General features: G+C 36.8%; 1 protein-coding gene across 3 annotated transcripts in view; it reads left to right on the top strand.

The window, feature by feature from the left end:
* LOC135078035 (fasciclin-2) overlaps positions 1-20,485 on the top strand; it is a 164,705-nt gene extending 144,220 nt beyond the window's left edge. Inside the window, exons 2-16 of one of the 3 annotated variants that reach the window (XM_063972584.1) lie at positions 11,046-11,208; positions 11,543-11,703; positions 11,939-12,063; positions 12,140-12,280; positions 12,357-12,491; positions 12,581-12,888; positions 12,994-13,115; positions 13,208-13,358; positions 13,441-13,633; positions 13,785-14,059; positions 14,346-14,493; positions 14,694-14,886; positions 18,351-18,546; positions 18,750-18,818; positions 20,196-20,485. In XM_063972584.1, the coding sequence (XP_063828654.1) occupies positions 11,046-11,208; positions 11,543-11,703; positions 11,939-12,063; positions 12,140-12,280; positions 12,357-12,491; positions 12,581-12,888; positions 12,994-13,115; positions 13,208-13,358; positions 13,441-13,633; positions 13,785-14,059; positions 14,346-14,493; positions 14,694-14,886; positions 18,351-18,546; positions 18,750-18,818; positions 20,196-20,325 (2,510 nt within the window). In that variant the 3' untranslated portion in view covers positions 20,326-20,485. Of the gene's footprint in view, positions 1-11,045; positions 11,209-11,542; positions 11,704-11,938; positions 12,064-12,139; positions 12,281-12,356; positions 12,492-12,580; positions 12,889-12,993; positions 13,116-13,207; positions 13,359-13,440; positions 13,634-13,784; positions 14,060-14,345; positions 14,494-14,693; positions 14,887-18,350; positions 18,547-18,713; positions 18,819-20,195 lie in introns of all 3 variants that reach the window. The other 2 variants (XM_063972583.1, XM_063972586.1) reach the window with 2 other exon arrangements.
* Positions 20,486-20,977: the final 492 nt, after the last annotated feature.

The raw sequence follows: 20,977 nt of genomic DNA, 5'->3' as shown, positions 1-20,977 counted from the left end.
AGGTGCGAGTACATCTTATATAAATAGTCTATAATTTTGTTGCCAAAATCGCTCTTAATACAGCTTTATAAGATGTCTGTGTTTACTGTTTAGCTTTATGTATTTTCTGTACAAACTTGTACAAAGTGTTTGTATCTAGCACCTCGAATCTTCCAGGACTGTCACGTACCAACCCTCGTTGTCAATGTCCAAGACAAACAATGTGATTGATTGTCAACTTCGTCTCGCGAGCAAGCTTATAGTATTTACGGATTTTCATTTGTTTGTACACGGATTTTCGCCATACCTTGTAGAAGCTACGACTTTGTGTAACTAAAAACAATATTTTGCCATATTAGTAGAACATGTTTTTTTGTTGTTCAACAAAATGCAATCGGTACATCAAGTAATCAAAATTATGTCGCTTTGAAAGGCTAAACCGATTCCTCGCTACTCTTTTTCTATTAATCTCTTCTACATAAATCTTTAAGCAGTCTACCCTAATTTCTGCTTGGCCCACAGATGGACTGAGAAATTAATGCCTTAAATAGTATTAAATTAGCTTTTTGTACCTTATTGTTGTGCAATAAAGTTCTGTTATAATCCCTTATCTCCGTAAGGTAAAAGTCTACTGCCTTTACATGAGACTATTATCCAAAAAGCACCTTTAAAAGTACTGCAATATGCAGCGCTGACCTGTTAAAACAGCAGAAAATGAGCGTTTTATAAAATACTAGCTTTCCGCCCGCGGCTTCGCCCGCGTGGAATTTTGTCTGTCACAGAAAAACTTTATCGCGCGCGTCCCTGTTTCAAAAACCGGGATAAAAACTATCCTATGTTCTTTCCCGGGACTCAAACTATCTCTATGCCAAATTTCATCAAAATCGGTTGCGAGGTTTAAGCGGGAAAGCGTAACAGACAGACAGACAGACAGACAGACAGACAGACAGACAGACAGACAGACAGACAGACAGACAGAGTTACTTTCGCATTTATAATATTAGTTGGGATTGTCCTGCAGCACACACTCCGGCTTGCACAAGGCGGCTGTCGCAAAATTGCTTGAAAATTTCATCTTAGCAAGCCACCGTGCACTTTGTGAGCTTAGTGTAATCAAACCGACTTGTTTTCTTACAAAGATAGCTGCAGATGATCCTGAGTGAGCAATCTCAATCCTTTCTGCAAACTTTTCAAAGGAAGCCTCAAAAAGGAATGCCAATTTTACTTAAGATCCAGCCGGTAATTTTATAATGCCTTTTAATGTTTTCTCGCTCGCCGCAAACACTGGAATTCCGGAATGATTTGACGGAAAGTTCTAGAAAGTTGTTCTCCATTTAAATTATTTTTGATTCATAATTAAAAATAATTAATGTATTTTTTTTTGTGCTGAGTTTCGATAGTTTATTCGTAGGAATAAATCATTTGGTTTATAAAAAACTCAACTTGTTCTTATCTTCTAGTTTACCTTATTGTACAGTACATGCATACTAGAACCCAGTTTTTGCTAGAACGTATTACACCGACGCGTCAATTGCGTAATTTATATTCTCCCATAGTTCCCGTGATTTATATTCTTCCATGGTCTTAGAAATATTTTTTCTTCTAAGGCTAGACTTAATCCCTCAACAAAATAAAATAGAACCCAGTTCCAGCTTAGACCATAATCTCATCAAGCAATTTGTATTCCGATCCGAGTCCGGCCAATTGTCTGGTCTTCAAAACATTGTTCTTTTTTCAAAATTTTAAAACTAGACTTCCCCCTTCCACCTTTATCCATAGAGCTCAGTTCTATCACGTGCTGCGCCGACGCGTGATTTGTATTCCGCCGCGGTGTCCGACCATCCGTCTGCACAGATTAATTATCGCCGCAGCCCCTCCATGTTTGCCAATAAGGTAAGCTCGTGACTTTTCAGAGGCCCTGACAACTGCAATCTGCCCTTTGATAAACTCTGCATTTATTAGCCAGTTGGGAAAAGTTTTTATTGAAAATTGACCCTCTTAATATTAGATAAGATCGAGAGAAGCGGGTAAAAAGTTACTTTCATTGTTGTACTTTTTTGTAATAAAAAGTTTTGTCGATGCGGAGTTAAGCATCGATTAGCCTTTGTTTTGCTAAATGTAAAATTATACCAACAAATAACGTGAGGTACTTAAATTACATCTAGTTGGTGTGTGAGGAAAGTAATGAAAGTTTTTGTTTATGCAATATTGATTTTATAGATCGTGCAGTTACAATGAATAATTTAAACCAATTCTCGTTTGTCGCCTGTCAAACGCCGATAGTTTATCACTGATTAAAATAATAAATTATTACTGCAAAGTAATACATTTTGAAATTTATTCACAGCCATTTGTCTGTTTATCTAAGCACGTCATGGCAGAACGCCAGCCAGCTTGAAATATGCTATTCAAAACTTGAACTGAAAAGTTATGAAACGAATCCCAAGATGGATGTTAGGTTTTCATAGTTCCCTAATTGTTGTAAGGAAACTTTAACTAGCAAACTTACACGCGATACGTACGTTAGAGTCATAACTCGTTTGTTAAATGCGTCCATTACATAGTACATTTAATTTAAACTGTCGCAATTAAGTCAATTTTCAAACATCTATAACTACCTCAAACACAAATTCATCCAAATCAATCTCTAATTCAACCAAACCTCAAATTGAATCACAGCGTAAAAAGTCGTCAAAGATTGAGATCGCTTAACAGTTTTGTTTAAGAAACCCCGCAGGTGTTCAAGTTCCTGGTATCACCATTAACGGGCCAATAACCAGTAACGAAAAGCATTACAGTCGTTACAATAAATTTCCATCGTTAAACCTTGCTAAACTCCGGATCCCCCCGCCCGGCGTCATTATCAGTTTAAAATAAGGGCTCTCCGGCGAAAAAATATAAAACGCCCGATCTCTAAAATTGCGCTGAGTGCAGGGGCGTAACGAAGTGTATCCCACTTAAAACAATAGCCAAACACGAGGGTCGGATGCTGCCACCTTACAACATTTCCCATACTTAAACGAAGGACCACTCGATATCTGCTGAATTCACAGTATTTTTACAGCCATTTTGGAGTAGGACTACTTTATTGCGGTAGATATTTACGGCGTCCCGAGGGCACCATGAATTAAACGAAATTCAAAACAGTTCCCGGTGAAATAATTTATTTCCGTATCATTGAAAAGGGGTGGGGTTAAGGAATTTCTTTGAGTCGGCTTCTGAATCTATCTAATCAATGTTTGTTGGGCCCTCTAAAGTTAAGAATAGCTCGCAAATTGATCCAATTTCACCCCTGCGTTGCTGGCAGACCATTAATTACCGGTTGATGCCTACCGGAGCGCCCCAGCCTTATTTTATGTGCCGCAAACAAACCGACATCATCTCATCCCTTGTTGTTTATTACTGGGACTTGTGAAGTTTTCTTGTCTGTAATTGACTTTTCATGTGATTTGAATATTTTTGAGAATAGCAGATAGCTGATGAAAAACTGAAACCTGTTAAATATACTTGAATAGGTACGTACCTTAACATGTATATGCTGGAATGATGATGAAAATAACTCAAAACAGGCCTCGAAGAAAAAATCAATAGCCTAACAGTGAAGGTATCGGACTGATGAACGAACTCAAGATCTGAGTAACGTGGGTTCGAACCCCACCACCACTGAACTATGATAACTTATTAGTAATATGTGCCATAGTATTGAACCCACTCATAACACACGTATATTTAGCTTAGAAAATCTCCCATGTTTTCTTAACTTAATATTACATAGCACTCAGCCGGTTGCTATGTCTCGACCTTAATATAAACTGGATGTTAGTTCAACTCCTCCAAGAGATTATCTCGTACTATGCAAATGTTGAGTTCCAAATTGCTCTTTATTTTAATTTAATCGTGGACGGAGATAGAATAGTTTAACTTGTTTGCCGTGGTCTGTACGTAAACAAACCTGAACCAGAATACTTAATACAGAACCTAAAATAACAAGTGAATTACTTTCGGATCCCAAAGGACTCCACTTGAGTTACGAGGATGGAACTGCAAGTGGTTTAGGAGTAATTTAGTGCAAATAACGACCGTATAGCGAGCAACTGCGATTTGTATTTATCCCGACTGGAACACAGTAACTACAGGATGTCACTTCCAATGTCTGTGCCTTTAGGCAATATAACTTCGCAACATTCGTCATTGCCTTGTTGCTAAGATGTCACAAACTCTTGAAAACAATTTTTGTTTGCCTAATAGGTACGTGGATATTCTTATTTTCGTTTAACCCTTAATAAACTCATCTTTCATGTGCTGCACTGTACCAAAAATGATGGTCATTATAAATATCTATTTAAATAGAAATTTCCGTTTCGCTTTTCATCAGCGAATAGAAACATTCACTCTACATTTTCCACATCGGCTAGTTTTCCGTACCAATGGAATATTTTCAATGCCTACATCATGTCTAAAGCGTTAATCGGTAAGACCTTTCACACCAGAATGAACTTCTAAAACTAGCGCCCTGTATGACGCGGTTGACCCGTGACGTCACCCGCACCCATCTCACTAAAGGGACCAGATAGACTGTCACCTACGCGGTCGTTACCCAATTTAAAGTGTTAACAATCGGTTAAAATTGGACGGTCTACTGTGAGAGATCAGCGGTTGTTAGGTGTTTGATGTAGGGTATGAAGTGAACTAATGGATACACTCGTAGTTACGGTTTTGGAAATAAATGTAAAACCGCATTTAGTTTCAAGCGGTGTACTCGAACAACAAGGCGATTGTCAGAGGTAGATGGCTCTTTAAAGGAGTTAAGGAACTACTCGTACTTAACATCAAGTTAACGAAGCGGTACTTTTATTTTCTCTTTAGGCTTCTGTTTGACGATAGACAATCGAATGTAAACATATTAATCACTGTATAAAATGTTGAAATTAAAAATTGTCTAACATTAAGTACCATTACATGACCGACTAGCACCATCCGATCATCAGTATTACCTACCGTTGTTGTTTATTTGTGAAAATCATTTTAAGTACATCATCATCATCATCATTTCAGCCACAGGAAGTCCACTGCTGAATATAGGCCTCCTCCAATGACAGCCACATCGCACGGTTGGTAGCGCACATTTTAAGTACCTACTCAATGAACTCCCAAACACCTACATATATTATCTCTACTCATATCCGATTCGTTGATTCCCGATGAATAAGTATCGAATTAAGATCCAATTGTCAGGACATACATCAATACTCATTTGGCGTGATTCAGTCGGCATCCCCTTTCTGCACGTAAACAGTCCGTAAGAGTAATTTATATCATTTCCCTCAATTACGTTCTTTTCAGCGAGGATTCATGTCAGTGGGGGTGACGGGATGTGTCCAGTCCGATATAAGTAAGTTATTTGACTGTGGGGAAGCTAATTGAGTTGTGGTTTTTGGGCACTTCTTCACTTGCGTTGATTGACTTTTGTGTATGTTTGTTCTGGGAAATAATACGGCTAATGTAGAGACGACAGCACATCAAGTTAGAGTAGAGCATTATTATGTTAGGGAATAGGGGCGATTTTGCTATAAAAATGTATAGATTTTCTAATGTGCTGTCGACTGTACGATAAACGTCTAATGTACCCTTATTACAAAAACAAAACATTTTTACAGCCCATCACAAATTCCGATAAGCACAAAAGTGCTCATAAAAGCAAAACGTTATTGACTTTCTTTACCTTGTTTTCGCTTTGTCTTCCTCATTTGTTATTTCACCCATCTTTACACCGTGATTTGAGTTCAAAGCGTTAATTCAACAGATTTTCGGATTTCCTTCTCCTGTTACTGTCAGTATATTTGTATTTGTTTCAAGTTCGCCGCACTCCCCCGGGCGTTGAATTCGCATCGAGGGGAAGGTGGGCTTAATTAGCAAATAATGCCTAAGCGATTAATCACAATACCCCTGCATGTGGAACTCCACAGACTTTTAAAGATGGCGCCCTAATCGTGTGGTCTCAGAATGATGTCTAGGGACAAGGAGCGGGACAGTCGCCTCCACTAGACCAGAAACCGTCACGGTTCGTTTCACACCACCTTACGTATTTGCGTATTGTTGTAAAAGTCAAAGGTGACTCGTCAAGGGTTAAATAAAACCGTATTTTTCTCTTTGAGTGTTTTATTTTGCGCGGGTAAAAGGATTTTTGTAAGGTTGACAGAAATAGAATTAAAAGGGTCCGCGCACTTGCAAAAGATCTTTTTGTTCAGTCCTTTTATCGTCGTATTTTGAAGGTTTTCATAATTTACTGGCTGCTTAATAATGAGTTAGTTAGACAACAAGAAATTCTAGTACAGAAAGCAATTAACCACAAAGCTATTTATCACTCCTTTATTATTAATGAAACCCGCAATACGCCACGAAAAGCGGTTGTTACGAATTAAGTGAACATAATTGGTAATACAAAACCGAACGGGACCGTTATGGAACATACAAATTTTCCGCAAACCCTTTAATCCTCCGCTCGCTTATTTCACTTGCCCCTCGTTGGCGCATTTGCCCAGTCTCCCCTCACCCCACAGTTGATGAAATTTCGGCGATGCCTCAAGGTACTGACTGTAAAATTCATGGTAAGCTTTTGATGCGATGTTTACATAATACAGCGCAGGTGTAGTTATTTTCTTTCGGTAAATTGAGCCCGAGGGATTAGCAGATGTACGCGACATTGTCTTATTAGATTGTGGCTCGTTCGGGCCTGAACGCAGACAGTGACAGATAGCCAAATTATAAAAAATAAAAACGTAACAAAATTTTTCATAGTGTATGTAATATGATAATTTTTCAAAATTATCATATTACACGTTTTTGCAATTCTTTTTTTTATGCACAACAAGGCAGGTATTTGACCGCAATCGCACTTGGTGTTAAGTAAGATGCAGTGTAAGATGGTGCGTATCAGCCCTATAAGTGCCTATTCACTCTCGTCTTGAAAAGGCCCAGACACAAATATTTTGTGAGTCGGATCTCTATCTCCTACCTTAAATATTTATTCTAATTGCAAGTTCAAATAATATTGGAGGATAACAATTATCGAGCATGAATGAAGCTGATATTTTTTAGCAAAACCATATTCCTTTACTAGCTAAATAAATCTAGCCCCAATGCCACTTTCCTCGTGAGGATTCAATACAAACTCCCCCAAGCAATTTGCATATAAGGAAGAGTCCTGAAACCTACTTTTATTATGAATCCATACCGCCCCGCCATCCCTCTGAGAATTTATTTTCATCATAACTTTATATTGTAAATCAGTACAAATCCACTCGGTTGTATTTCCCTCATATGATACACTAGACAAGCTATTTGTGGCCGCAAATTGAGGAGGTTTATAAAAAGTTTTCGGTTTTCTTTCAATTTGCGTACAAGTATATCTTCATGTTCTTAATATTAAAAGTAATGAATAAACAAAAACATTCATTTCAGAGTTTGGTAGCTATTTTAACTTACCTTAGGCTGGTAAAAGGCACCTAGGAATACCTATTTTTTGTTACAGCTAAATATTAATAGCTGTAACAAAAAAGATAAAAAATTAGATACAACCTTAGTCACTTTAATACGTCCATATAAGTTCATCGCTAGATTAAAAGTGCTAGTAACAGCAAAAATCATGCTTGGAAATTAAAGTCAAATTTTCTACCCTTAATCATCATTGATACTACTCATTGAGCTAGTTCTAACAACCGACATCTAACAACTGCATCTTCGTTCGAGCTACCTACAAATGTAGGTTTAGATATCTACTTATAACATGAAAAACTTTTTTGCATCAAAAGAAAAGAAAAATTGCGATAATGACTATTCCTTTTCATTTTATTGTGAGTACGTCATATTGTACGAGGCCGCAGAATACTACGAGGGGTCCATACTACGCGGGCTGCATACTCAACTAGCCTATCTAGCACATCAGGCTTTACATATTTGTAGCAAAATAGCATCTATTACAATTGAAGAAGATGATGCAGTGTAAAGCTTGACGTGATATCGTCTGTATAAAAAATTCGATGCGCCTCTTTAAAGGATTTTTTGTATATGTATAACAATTGCAATACGACTGTTTGTTGGTCGAAATTTTACTTTTATGAGGCTGTTCGCAGAAACGACTGTGTTCGTGGTAATCTTCAGCGAGTGTATACCTAAAGTCTGTGCTGTGATAAAAATAAAAATATACTTATTAAACCTCAATAACGAAAGTACGTAGGATTTTTAGCTAAGCAAACCGCTGGTAATATTAGGTATTATTTTGATGGTTCCTTGAATAATATTCAAAATAGTTTGTCTTTGTCTGTAATAGAGCTATGGCAATCCTGTATAACCCTTGGAATTTTCATGAAAATGCTGCCACAGTTGACGTCACTTTTATAGTTAGTTTTTTAAAGCCAAATTACAAATCAAATAATGCCACCTTATCATGAATGATTTGTACTGTTTTTAAGATCTAGCTTGAGGATTATACATATAAGAATAGGTAGAGCCCGGTCCCCTACTGCAATACTCAATTGATATTCTGCAGAAGTAGATAACCTATTAAAATAACCAAAGGCAAAGAGAGACCTTTGAAGATAGCCCTGCAACGAAGCCGACCAACTCTTTAATTAAGTCTCTTGAAATTTATTCAGAGCCACGTGACGTGCTACTTAATAACGAAGACGTAGCCTAAATAGATCAGCACACTTTCTTTTGTAGTAAACAATAACTGAAAGACAATGATACCCACTGTGGACGTTGAAAAAATGGTCGAAGGTCGAGTGACCACAGGAATCGGAATACTTTAAGAAATAGATCCTTCAACTACCTTCTGAACCTTCTATTTACCTAAAAACTAAAATTTCTAAGATGTCCAAAGAATTATATTTGTTAGAACAAGTAGGTAACAAAGCTTTCAAATTGCAAAACTACATAAAATTACTTTCTTAAACTTCCCCATCTTCACTACTACTCAGCAGCGAAAAATGGTTAGAAGTCAGCAATAGAACAGCTAACGAACTTAGTTATGTATTTTGAAAATTAAATGAAATCACATTCACTATCGGCCTGATCATCGCTTTCCATCAGATAAGAGAGCTTCCTCTTTGTGGATAAAAAAATCTACTTCATTAACAGTAAAATGTTAGAACTGTTGTATTTGTGCTAGGGGCATTACTCACACTTGGTGGTCGACTCATTTGCTAATTGCATTAGGCTAAACCGTACGGGATTCAACACATTTCACTATCTAAATACTCCCTGCTCCACATCGTATGTGCTAAAATGTTTTTAAAATAAACCAGCGTGTGATTTTTAGATCGCTAAGCAAATATTTAAAAAGTCAGATGTACTCAATATGTTTATTTTAGTACAGTGTTTAATCGAGTAACTTTATTTGCCCTAAATTCAACAGTTTGCTTGCAAAATTTGCACACGTTCTTTTACAACATGCATTTATTTTACATGATATGTAGTACGCAATTAGCAATATTTTCCTGTACCTCCTAGTAATTTTATATTTCCACTAGCTTTCCGCCCGCGGCTTCGCCCGCGTGGAATTTTGTCTGTCACAGAAAAACTTTATCGCGCGCGTCCCTGTTTCAAAAACCGGGATAAAAACTATCCTATGTTCTTTCCCGGGACTCAAACTATCTCTATGCCAAATTTCATCAAAATCGGTTGCGAGGTTTAAGCGGGAAAGCGTAACAGACAGACAGACAGACAGAGTTACTTTCGCATTTATAATATTAGTTGGGATAGTTGGGATTTTCAATAAATCTGAATAATTACCTTGCTTCAGATCTTTGTCTTCTGTGGGACTCCCACACTAGATAACATTACTTGGTTGTGTCTTCTAGTTTTAGCAAACATAGCGGCATTAAGCTCTGATTTCCAGGATTTTGTTTCGTTTGTACAAGACTTCATAATCTTACATCGTCGTTTTCTCGGCAAGTCTCTCTATGTCTTTATTTTAGTAACTCAAGTGCAGCCTTATCTTTCGGTAGTGTAGATATACATCGGGCTCGAGTGGCGGCGGCTATTCACGGGAGCACGTCTCGTTACGGCGGGATTTCAGTTCTAGTGTCGCGCCCGCGGCTCATTCTGCTTAGGAACACCCTTATTACACCTGCTTTTGTTTCTCGTGTGAACATTAGCAGGCGCTGGAGCTTTACTGACTGACATTGCAGATATTAAGGCTTAGTTGCATCACCTAACTTTGACCGTAACTATAACAATAATCGGTGCTTTTTGTATAGAGTTTGACACATTTTTGACGTTTGTCAAAGTTCAAGTAAGATGGTGTAACCCAGCCTAAGAAACTAGAATAATTTAATAGTGAGGGGCACGGCCATAATTTATGTCATAGAGCTCTGATATGGCTACACTGTACGTATAGTTATTAATTGATACTTGGCTCTAGCTTTTTTTCTCTAGTGTAGATATTGACCTCGAGTGGCGGCGGCTATTCACGGGAGCACGTCTCGTTACGGCGGGATTTCAGTTCTAGTGTCGCGCCCGCGGCTCATTCTGCTTAGGAACACCCTTATTACTCCTGCTTTTGTTTCTCGTGTTAACATTGGCAGACGCTGGAGCTTTACTACCTGACTTTGCAGATCTTAAGTAACTATAAGGGAACAGCCATAGTTCATTTCATAGAACGCTGATATGGCTACATTGTACGTAGTTATCTGATCCTTAGCTCTACCCTTTTTCTTCAGATTAATCTAGTTGTAGGGACTAATAATAATTACTAAATTTCCTTTGAAACAAACTTGATCTTCACTAGTTAAACTCTTGGTGTTAGGCCCTACTGTAGACTATGCTAGCTACGCAAGATTCGTACCAAAAACCGTGAAAGTAACTCAATATTTTGATAGCTTAATATTAAGCCTTAATTCGACCTTTCTAAAATAATGTATTGACATCACATTTTTGCTCAAGAATAATTTCTGTTACAACAACATAAGATGATACTGTATTTCTTTCGATGTGCAGTCCATGTAATCTATTTTGATATTTGAATGATTCAAGGATTTTACTTACTATGAATTTTCTTTTCCCAGGATGCTCAGCGCAGACTCTCAGGATATTCCCAATGCAGACACACCAGACCGTGGCAGTGGGCAAGTCTGTGGTGCTGACCTGCCAGGCCGACGCGCCTGATCCCTCGCTCGTGACGCAGCCGCAGTGGAAAGACCCCAAAGGACTCGTCATCAACGATGCCACGTGAGTAGCGATGGTTTTCACTGCTTAATAAGAAGACTTGATACCATACAAAACTGACAAGTAGTTTTGCAAAACTCAATAGTTTGGCATCGATAAAATTGACCTAAAAACAGTCACAATATCGAAAGGACTATCTGATTCTATGGTATCTAAATTCAATACTATCGATTGTGTAGCCTCTTGTCAATAGTTTTCAATACTGTTTGTTACCGATTTTTAAAGCCCCGATAGTATCTTGAAACTGCATAATTAAAGAGGTCCTAGATATTTTGGACTAACGCCACATAACTAGTTTTAGTGCAAGAGTAATTTTAATGTTCCCTTCTCCTCACAGATCTGGCACGCGACCAGAGATCTACACTGAACTGCTACCGACGAAGCAGTCCCAGCTGCTGTATATTTCCTCCATTACCCAAGCCATGGCTGGGAACTATACTTGTGAAGCGGCGTACACTAACATTCCCATGAGCGCTAGCGTCGTTTTGGAAACGTTTGGTAAGTAATCCTTTCTAATATCCGTAAAGTGATACTTGCAGGTCTTAAAATTTACACCGTATTTTATGGAGATTGTCACATTTATAGTTCGCTAGAAAACACTACCTTGAATTTTTCAATTGAATTTATTACTACTGTAAGTTCTGTTCAACTGAGTATATTGGATGCTCACCTAGATTGAAAAAGCATGTCAAAGGTATATATCAATATTTCAAGTTATTTATCTTTATTTCAGTTGCCATTACATGGACAAACGCCAACGAAAACCAATACGCGACGAAAGGAAAGGACTTCAAAGTTATGTGCGAAGTGACTGCCAAACCCGCGCCATCAGTAGATTGGTTCAAGGAAGGAAATTCTGTAAGTGAATTAGATTTACGCCCAAATAACAGTCTTATTTCGGTTAACATAAGTGCTAAATGTAAATTGTTTTTAGATTACAACTGGCGAAAGGTATGTCATTCACGCAAATGGATTGATGATCAAGAACGTTCAGGAGAGTGACGATGGCACGTACACTTGTCGGGCAGTCGTAATTCCCACTGGAGAGTTGGCTGAAAGAAACATCAAATTGGAGGTTAGATATTATACACTATCCATCATTAGCTTATTCATAGTATTGAACTCAATAAATGACTTGTAATTCTTTTTAGGTTTACACTGCTCCAGAAATGGAAGAACGTGAGACTAGGGTAGAAATAAAAGAGGGAGAGTCAGCTGCTATTACATGCAAAGCCAAAGGCAAGCCCCCACCAACTTACACTTGGATTAAGGCTGCTACGCGAGAGGTAAGAATGTTAAGCAGTCATTATTGTTTATTATTTCATCAGAAACTATTTTTTGGGTTCAGAATTTGAAAATATCTTAAAATTTACAGAACTTGGCAACAACCTCGAGATTCAGCGTTAACGAGATCACTGGTTTGCTTACATTTGACCGAGTCGAAGCTGGCGATTACGGCAAATACATTTGCAATGCTGTCAATCAAGCAGGCCAGAATGAGACTGAGATCGAAGTGGAAGTTCTAGTCAAACCAAAGATATTCGAACTCTTTAATATCACAGCACCTGAGAGGGGTGAAGGCAGATTGGAATGCAGGGCTACTGGAAGGCCTGCACCGCGTATGAGTTTCAGGAAACTGAGCAATGCTGAACCGTTTACAAATGGACCTAATGACAACAATAGGTGAGTTAAAAATCCAATGACTATTATTACGTTCACTGGAGCAAAAATGTTAGTTATTAACCCGTAATCAAGAAAGATGGAATCATTATTTTTTTAATCTTGTAGGATCACCGTTGAGACCACTGACCGCCAAACTGGAGACCAGATGCAATCCAGTGCTGTTATTACCATCTCCAATCTGAACAGAACAGACGATGGCTTATACGAATGTATTGCTGAAAACGATGGTAAGTAGTTATCAAACTACATAAAAATAGATACTTATATCTGTTAAAGCTATTAAAAAGATATAATATAACTTTAATAATATGTATTTCAGGTGGTGAAGCAAGAAAGAATGGCCATTTAACTGTTCAATTCAAACCTTCCTTCGAAAGCATGCCTAAGGTGCCTATCTGGAGTTGGAACGGTCAACCTGTGAACATTACTTGCATCGCTGAGAGTATTCCTAACGCCACAATAAAATGGAGGTAGTTATTCTTTTGTTAATTTATTAATTGAAAAAAATATTTTATAGAAACTTTTTAATAATACCGTTGTCCCAACTTTCAGGTTCCAAGAATACGATCTGGTTGAGTCTCCTCAAGTGAAAATATTTGGTTCTGGTCCTATCAGCTACGTCACAGTTATTCCAACCGATCGTCAACTGTATGGAAACTATAAATGTATAGCTACCAACAGTCTTGGTGAAGCTGAGCACATCACTCAGTTGAGGGAGGCTTTCCCTCCAGGCCCTGTCGTGCAGGTAAAATATTAATTGGCAAACTTTCTTAGTAAATAACTCTAACGATTGATTTTCTCATAATAGAGATATTCACTAGCAATTTATTGCGTTCCCGAGAGTTATAAACGTCATCTTCTTAAAATAAATACATTTTTTAATATTATCTTCACAGGCACGACAAGAAACGATCACAGCAACATCTGTATCCTTCGGCATTGTAGGCCCCGCTGAGGACATGGGTCCCCCAATTCTAGCCTTCACTACCCAATACAAAGAGAACAACAATTTCGACTGGAATCTGGCCATGAACAGGACTTGGTCTGTCAACTCTCCTTACATTGTGGAGAATCTCCAGCCAATGTTCACTTACGACTTTAGGTTCGCTGCCGTCAACCAGGTCGGAGTCGGCTCTTGGGGCGCCCCGATTACTGTCATCATGCCGAGGAGGTAACAATCAAAAATGAATTGAGATCGCCTATTTTTGGCAAAGTAATTTGGTTCACGTCAAATTTAAGGAGCACTAACTACTTTGAGAAAACTTTTACTTATTTATAACGAACAGTCTTATAAAAGCATTCATAACATCACATTCCAATAACGTAATTCAAAAAGGAAATCAACCTAATGGTAGTAATACCAATTTCGCATAATCCGAAATCTGTTTAGTTTGCTAAACGTTTGGATTTCTATTACCGTGAATCGCATAAAATCTAATGGAATCATTTATTTCAAGGTCGGCCCCAGAACAGCCGAAGTGGAGAGAAGCGATAAGCTCCGAATCGCTTCTACATGGCAAATACGCAGACAGATTTGAGCTAAAATGGAAAATTCCCGCTCACAACGGGGAACCCATTGACCTGTATGAAATAACTTATTGCCCGGTAAGTCTTAGCTTCCATTTTTAGATTTAGATTCCTTTAGCGTTTTTATGATTTATTCATGAAATCACTTGAATAATAATTGATATCGATGAATAGAACGAAATGAATGAACGAACTAGACGTAGATTTTTTTATTTAAGCTCTATAAAAATGAGTGAGAAGTGAAATGAAATTACAAGAAATATAAATTTCCTGCGCAGGTTATCAAAGTAGTCGGCGAATGGAAGGTCGCGTCAGACGATCAATGCCATAAGGAAGAGTTAAAATCATTCGAGATGATCAGCTACGAACTGCGCGGCCTCCAGCCCGACACTAAGTACCGAATGGAGCTGCGGGCTCACAACATCCTGGGCTACTCCATCCCTGCCCAACTGTACGTGCAGACTGCCCTCGGTGAGTACAACCAAGAGAGTAACGAAGTGCCGCTTAGAGCCGGCTTCTACGACGTTTACACCGCCCCCAACCCACTGACTCCAGCATCAGGATCTACCAGAATCACCCATTTCGTCAGCCCCCTCATATTATTCGCATTCTGTTTTGTTTTGTGATTTGTGTAAACTTTTGTAGCGCTTGCAGTATTTTTTACGAGCTTTGTAAAATTTATTTTATTTGTAAGTTCAACTTTTCACCAGTGATTGATTTCTATTATTGTCTATAATTTGATAAGTACAATTTTAGTTTTTAAGTCACACCATATTAAGACACCAACCAATACTCCACATGTATTTGATATTTCTATTATTAACACTGTTTGTCTTTTAAACATTTTCATTAATTTTACATTCTTGCCGTTAGTTAAAAAAACCGACTGATATTTTGTAGAGTAACAAATAATTCTGAACAATGTGCAAATTACATAGTAATACTGTGTTCAAATTTTATTTATTACTACACCTGGCATGATTCATCGTTCATTATTATTATGATTTAATTTTATGTTAAGATTTAGGTATGTTTTGGCATTTTAATTTCGAAATTTCGGGCTTATATTTTGTTAGTGTTAATTTATTACCAGTGGTAAGTCTATTACAAATAATTTCTTTGATTTTCTTTCAAATTACATAATAATATTATTTTTATTGTAATTTAAGTATTCTGTGTATTTATCTAATAAATGTTTTCTAGGTAACCCAAATGGAAGTACACGCAATTTCAAATGGGCTCACACTAAAATGGATCTAATAATTGCCATATTTATTACAATCTTCATCTAAGCAACAGAGTTAATTAGAAACAGAAACTTTCACAAATCTAAAGATGACTGTTGTTATTTAGAAAAAATACTCGTTGTGATAAATATTTGTTGATGTAAATACATTATTATAAGTTGTGGTCTAAAAATATTTTAAAATGGTTTCTAAACGATTTGTGTCAAATAAATATACGCCTAATTACATATTATTATGATAACTTAAAAATAAATAGGTACTATATAAATTTTAAGAATCTCATGTTAATTTGAATTTAGGAATCAAGATTATAATTTAAGTTAAAAGAAATAATGATAATTTATGAAACGTTACGTAAACACATTGTAGTTAGATTATCGGCTAATAAATTAACACTGCCAAAGTATAAAGTCATAATCTAGTGTTAATAAAATTATGCCAAAAATTATGGCATGCGACATGACTTTGACATTCTTAGTGAATTGTATAAAAGTTTTGAAAACTTGTGTAAGACTTTTTGATGACTATTTTGTCCTTTTGATATAGAATAATGAATTAGGATATTGTCTCAAGGAGAGAAAGTCGTCCAGATAAAGAAATGTACCTGTAAGAAGGCAAAAGAAATACGATTTGTTGTAAGATGCGGGCTAATGTAAGAGTTAATTAGTAAAGAATTCTATGTCAACTGAATTCAATTGTGATCTGTTTTAAGACGAGATGAAATTGACCAATGTGAAAAGTAATAAATGTTTTAAAAACATGTCTGTATATTTATAACGAAAATGGATGAAGTATAACTTTCAGGAATACCAAAAATTGGTTAATAATTTGGAAAATAATATTTTGTCCATTTTTCCGATCAGTGTTTTCCTCTTGAACCCTAAATTGAATGATATATTGGTTTAAGAAACCTCTGCCTGATGTACCAAATTAATATTTAACTCAAAATTCCCAAAAAGAAAGCTGTCAAGATGCTTATCAAGAGACCAATCCATTATCCCTATTAATGTTGCTCGAAAGTGTGTTTGTGTCGCCCTGACTGAGATTTGGGTAAATATATTTTATATTAATAATATTCTACATCCATTAATGAACTCGCTATATAGTTTCCTTTGGAATGTACTAATTACCTATGCGCTGCATGATCTTATGTGTACACCCTTTAAAACAATGGTATATTCACTATCCCTCTAGCATGGTCTATAAGTAAACTAACTACGATTGAGGTAAAATATATATTTTACAACGTTATTCTATAGACCCGTCATATTAGATGACTCTAGAATTTTTCTATTAGTTTTTGTTACCTAGATGTTCCCATATTTATTTTATTCCAAGCATGATAAAGAGCCCAATTATTTATAGGTTAAGGATTATAACAATACATATTATTATCTAATTAAATAAATCACTGCATTATTCGCAGTATCTTATTTATTTAAATTTTTATATAAGATTTTTAAGTAGCACCTGAATTGTTTCTTTAAATGATATTATATGAAATGTATTTGCTATGTAACGGCAACGAACAATTGAAATACATATTATAGAAATTGCGATAGCTGTAAGTACTTTTCGCCCTTCGTTTTATTTTATAACACTTTGGTACAAAGAAAATGTAACAAACTAATGACTTCAGATAAATTACCTCGGAATTTGCCATTCCTATTTCATTGTAAAGTGCAAAGTAAAAACTAACCTCTTTGGGTACGAAATTAGCTGATTCATTCTTTGAGTGACTATACCAAAAAGAGTGTCCAGTAATTATATGTTATTACTGCCTCTAAAATTTCAGATTAGTCACTACCGTTCAGATGCTTGAATAATATGGCATGTTTTAAGACTCGGTCTCTTTGACAGCTTTCGCGATTTTGACTTTTCTTTGGTTCGTTGTCGGCAACCTACGCATATTGCTATCATTTCAAGAAACAATCTATAATTTTATTTATAAGTTACAATCCTAAACTAGGAATATTAGGATAAGGTGATGGTTTATAGATATTCCATCAGTGTAGCACTCTTGATGTTGTGAAATACTTTTTTTTTACCTCTAGATCCCCATACCGCTTGAATAGTTTCGAATTTTGTCATGGGGTTTGAACATTATTATTTTTTGTTTCAATAAAGTTATTTGGAATGTTTGCATCTTGACAACTTTTCTTTTTATATCATTATTACTGATTCTAATGTTATTGTTTATGCATCATTCATGTCTTTCATTTCCATCATTCTTCATTTTCATTCAAACCCCATTTCATTTCTAGCGGAGAGCTTTCTATCTGAAACTATTTATCCTTAAATTGTTGTTCTATCTTAGCTATACCTAGCAATTGTATTATTGGTGATTGGGTGCACGTTTATCGAATTGAAAGCACTCCCTATAGTCACCCAGAAGATTGTAATGAATGTTTAACTGTTGCTTATGAAGGTTCTGATAATTCTTCTAAATCCACTTTCCGACACGCACAAGTGCTGAATCTGCATTTGTTACAATCACTGTCATGTCATCTAACATCTTCAGCTTCTGTGACATGATGCATAAAACTAACAGTATTAAGAGCAGTAGAAACTACATCTTTGGTAACATTAGTTACTTAGAGCATTTGAAAGATTAGTTCGCTGTTTCCGCTGCTCTTATGTTCTAAAAGTTTTAAATTACTGTTTTTACAATAAGATCTATGTCTACAGGTGTGAAAAGCTCTGGATTTGCTCCGCCTCAACTCCTGTCCAGTGGCGCCATCATCGGAGTGGCTTTGGCCGGTGTTTTCATCTGCCTAGTCATTGTAGATCTTATCCTCTTCTGCTTCAAGCGCCAGGGAGTCATTGCCACTATCTGTGGCAAACGTGCCAAGAAGCACGAAGACGATGAAGCCAAATTGGGAAGGTAATTTGAAACTTATCTGTTTTAACTTAAATGTCATTTTAATACCACATTTAAGCACATCATCGACATCATAACAATGATCAATTTCTGTTCCCACCCGTGTCTTCCCGTTTTTGTTGTCCTGTTTAAAAGTGTTAGTGTCGATGAGAGATGTTTCTGCCCGCTAGTCTGTACGGTTGGCGCTTCCCGCTCCCTTATTGCAGCACGAAGCCGCGAGCGCCTCCGTCCCCCGCGCCCCTGCCGCCACCCGTCAAGCTCGTGCCGACCCCGACGTAAGGCACCACACTAGACTGCCCGCATGCTTTGATTGTGCATACAGCATCCGTTTGGCCCCACCGAAAGACCATAAGTACTCTTTGAATCCGCTGGGGATGATGTAAATATGCTTAGCGTTCGCCTCGTGTACATGCAGATAGACAACGTGCTTTGAGAACACGTAGTTAGAAGTGTGAAAGTCAATGTAAGCTTCCCTTTTGTAAAGGAAAGTACAAACTCAGTATTTGATCGCAGAATTCTCAGCGAAAAAGAATTCAAGCGTACGCGCCTCGTTCTGATTTGGATTGTAATACGATTACACTCTTGAGCAAGTTCTGTTCGCCTGGAACATCTCTTACGGCATAAATCACCGTATATTTTATTAGATTTTTCTACCTGACGGTATTTTTTCGGTATCTATTTGTGTTTGTATTTATTTTTTCCTTTGTGTTTTCGTTTGAACTGTTTTCATGGAGTTGGGTCACTGTAATTTAATTCATCAAATTATTCATAGCACAACCACCACTAACAATATTATTATCTCTTCCCCACGCTGCCTTTCATCGGTCACATATAGCTATGTTCCGACCACGCCAGTGTAAGATATTTTTACATTACTTGCAGCATTCACTTTAAGCATTGTTTGTTTTAACTGCTTTTGTGTGACTAGTTTCATTGAATGAGCAAATAAGGGAATGCTGAATAAAAGAAAGAGTAGCGTTAACTAAGTTATTCCTTAATTTGTTCGCTTGATGGAATTGCGCTGTGAACTCAATGTAAATATTTGCAACATTTTTCGCTTTTAACTTTGTTTTCGAGTGTTTAATAATAAATGTACTTTTTGTTTTACTTTTGGTTAAGTAGATATTGTGTAATAAATTATGTTGTGAACAGTGGTAATGAAACCTTAATTTTACCTATTACATAGGAATTTCAACATTCGGTTTAAATTTAAAATTTTCCTAAGTAAGCTGTCGGTAATCATTAAACGAAATTATAACCTAATCATTCGACTAATTCAAAACTGAACCACCAATTGAAGTTCAAGAAGTAGGTCAATCTAGGATTTGATCGCCACTGTTAAAGACTGGTGCCTCAAGACAACGCAACATTCGATAAAAAATACTTTTCCATAAAGTTGCATACATCAACTATTTTGCACATAATTTGGAACTCTTCAATCTTGAATCGTTTCCGAAGGTTAAATCATTGTCTTTTGGCAGGTACATGATATGTAATAGAACAAAGTAAAGCTTGTAGGTAAAGGAGACCGTACAATTGTACCCTATTTGCAGGTGAAAAGGTGGATTTGTAGTATTTAGATGTAATAAAAAAGCTGTAAATAACGCTTCCCAGTTACCTAATAAGGCCATTAACAAGATGTATTTCTGCAGGGATGAGAAGGAGCCACTAAAGGACACATCAGACGATGCCATAAAAAGGAACTCGTCAGTTGAATTCGACGGGCGACGCGTGTACGCCACGAGTGGGGGACCAATCATTGGCAAGAACTCGGCCGTATAAACTAATCATAGAGATGAGGCCACTCTTTTGTTGAACCGTGTGTCCACTAGCAAGGAACATTTAGTTTTGCGAATATGGAATATTAATTCCCAAATTCTCTAGCCTAGGCACTTCTTGTGCTCTTCGCTTTAAAAAAGTGTAAGTTATATGGTTATTTGGAATCAATGACAAGATAAACAGCACTCAGCGTTTCATAGTAGTTTAATAAAGGCGCGTGTCATGTGACGTCATTGTCTGCTAATTCCATCCAAAGTTTTACAGATTAGAAATTATCGTTTATATTTCAATGTTCCCTATTTATTATTCAATACACCTACAACACAACCTTGCTTAGGCATAACAAACGGGGCACTTCTGAGAAATTGACAGCAATCAGAAATGTCGAAATATTTTCTCATCGGTATTTTTTCTGAATAAATGAACACACATTTCTTGCACAGTGGATCCACGGCTATGGTATCTCGAAAACGTATGATGTATAATGTATAATGGGATGTATCTGAAGTTTAACGAGTATAAAAGCTTGTGTATTTGTGATGAGCGCGACCAGTATTCGAAACTGCCAAAAGAGAATTTACACTTTATTCATGTCTACACACATAATCAATATTTCTATCTTCTAGACCTACTTTATTTAAGTTGATAATTTTAT

The sequence above is a fragment of the Ostrinia nubilalis genome, chromosome 14 (genome assembly GCF_963855985.1).
Source record: "Ostrinia nubilalis chromosome 14, ilOstNubi1.1, whole genome shotgun sequence".
Taxonomy (NCBI): domain Eukaryota; kingdom Metazoa; phylum Arthropoda; class Insecta; order Lepidoptera; family Crambidae; genus Ostrinia; species Ostrinia nubilalis.
This window is presented reverse-complemented; position numbering and strand designations above follow the sequence as displayed.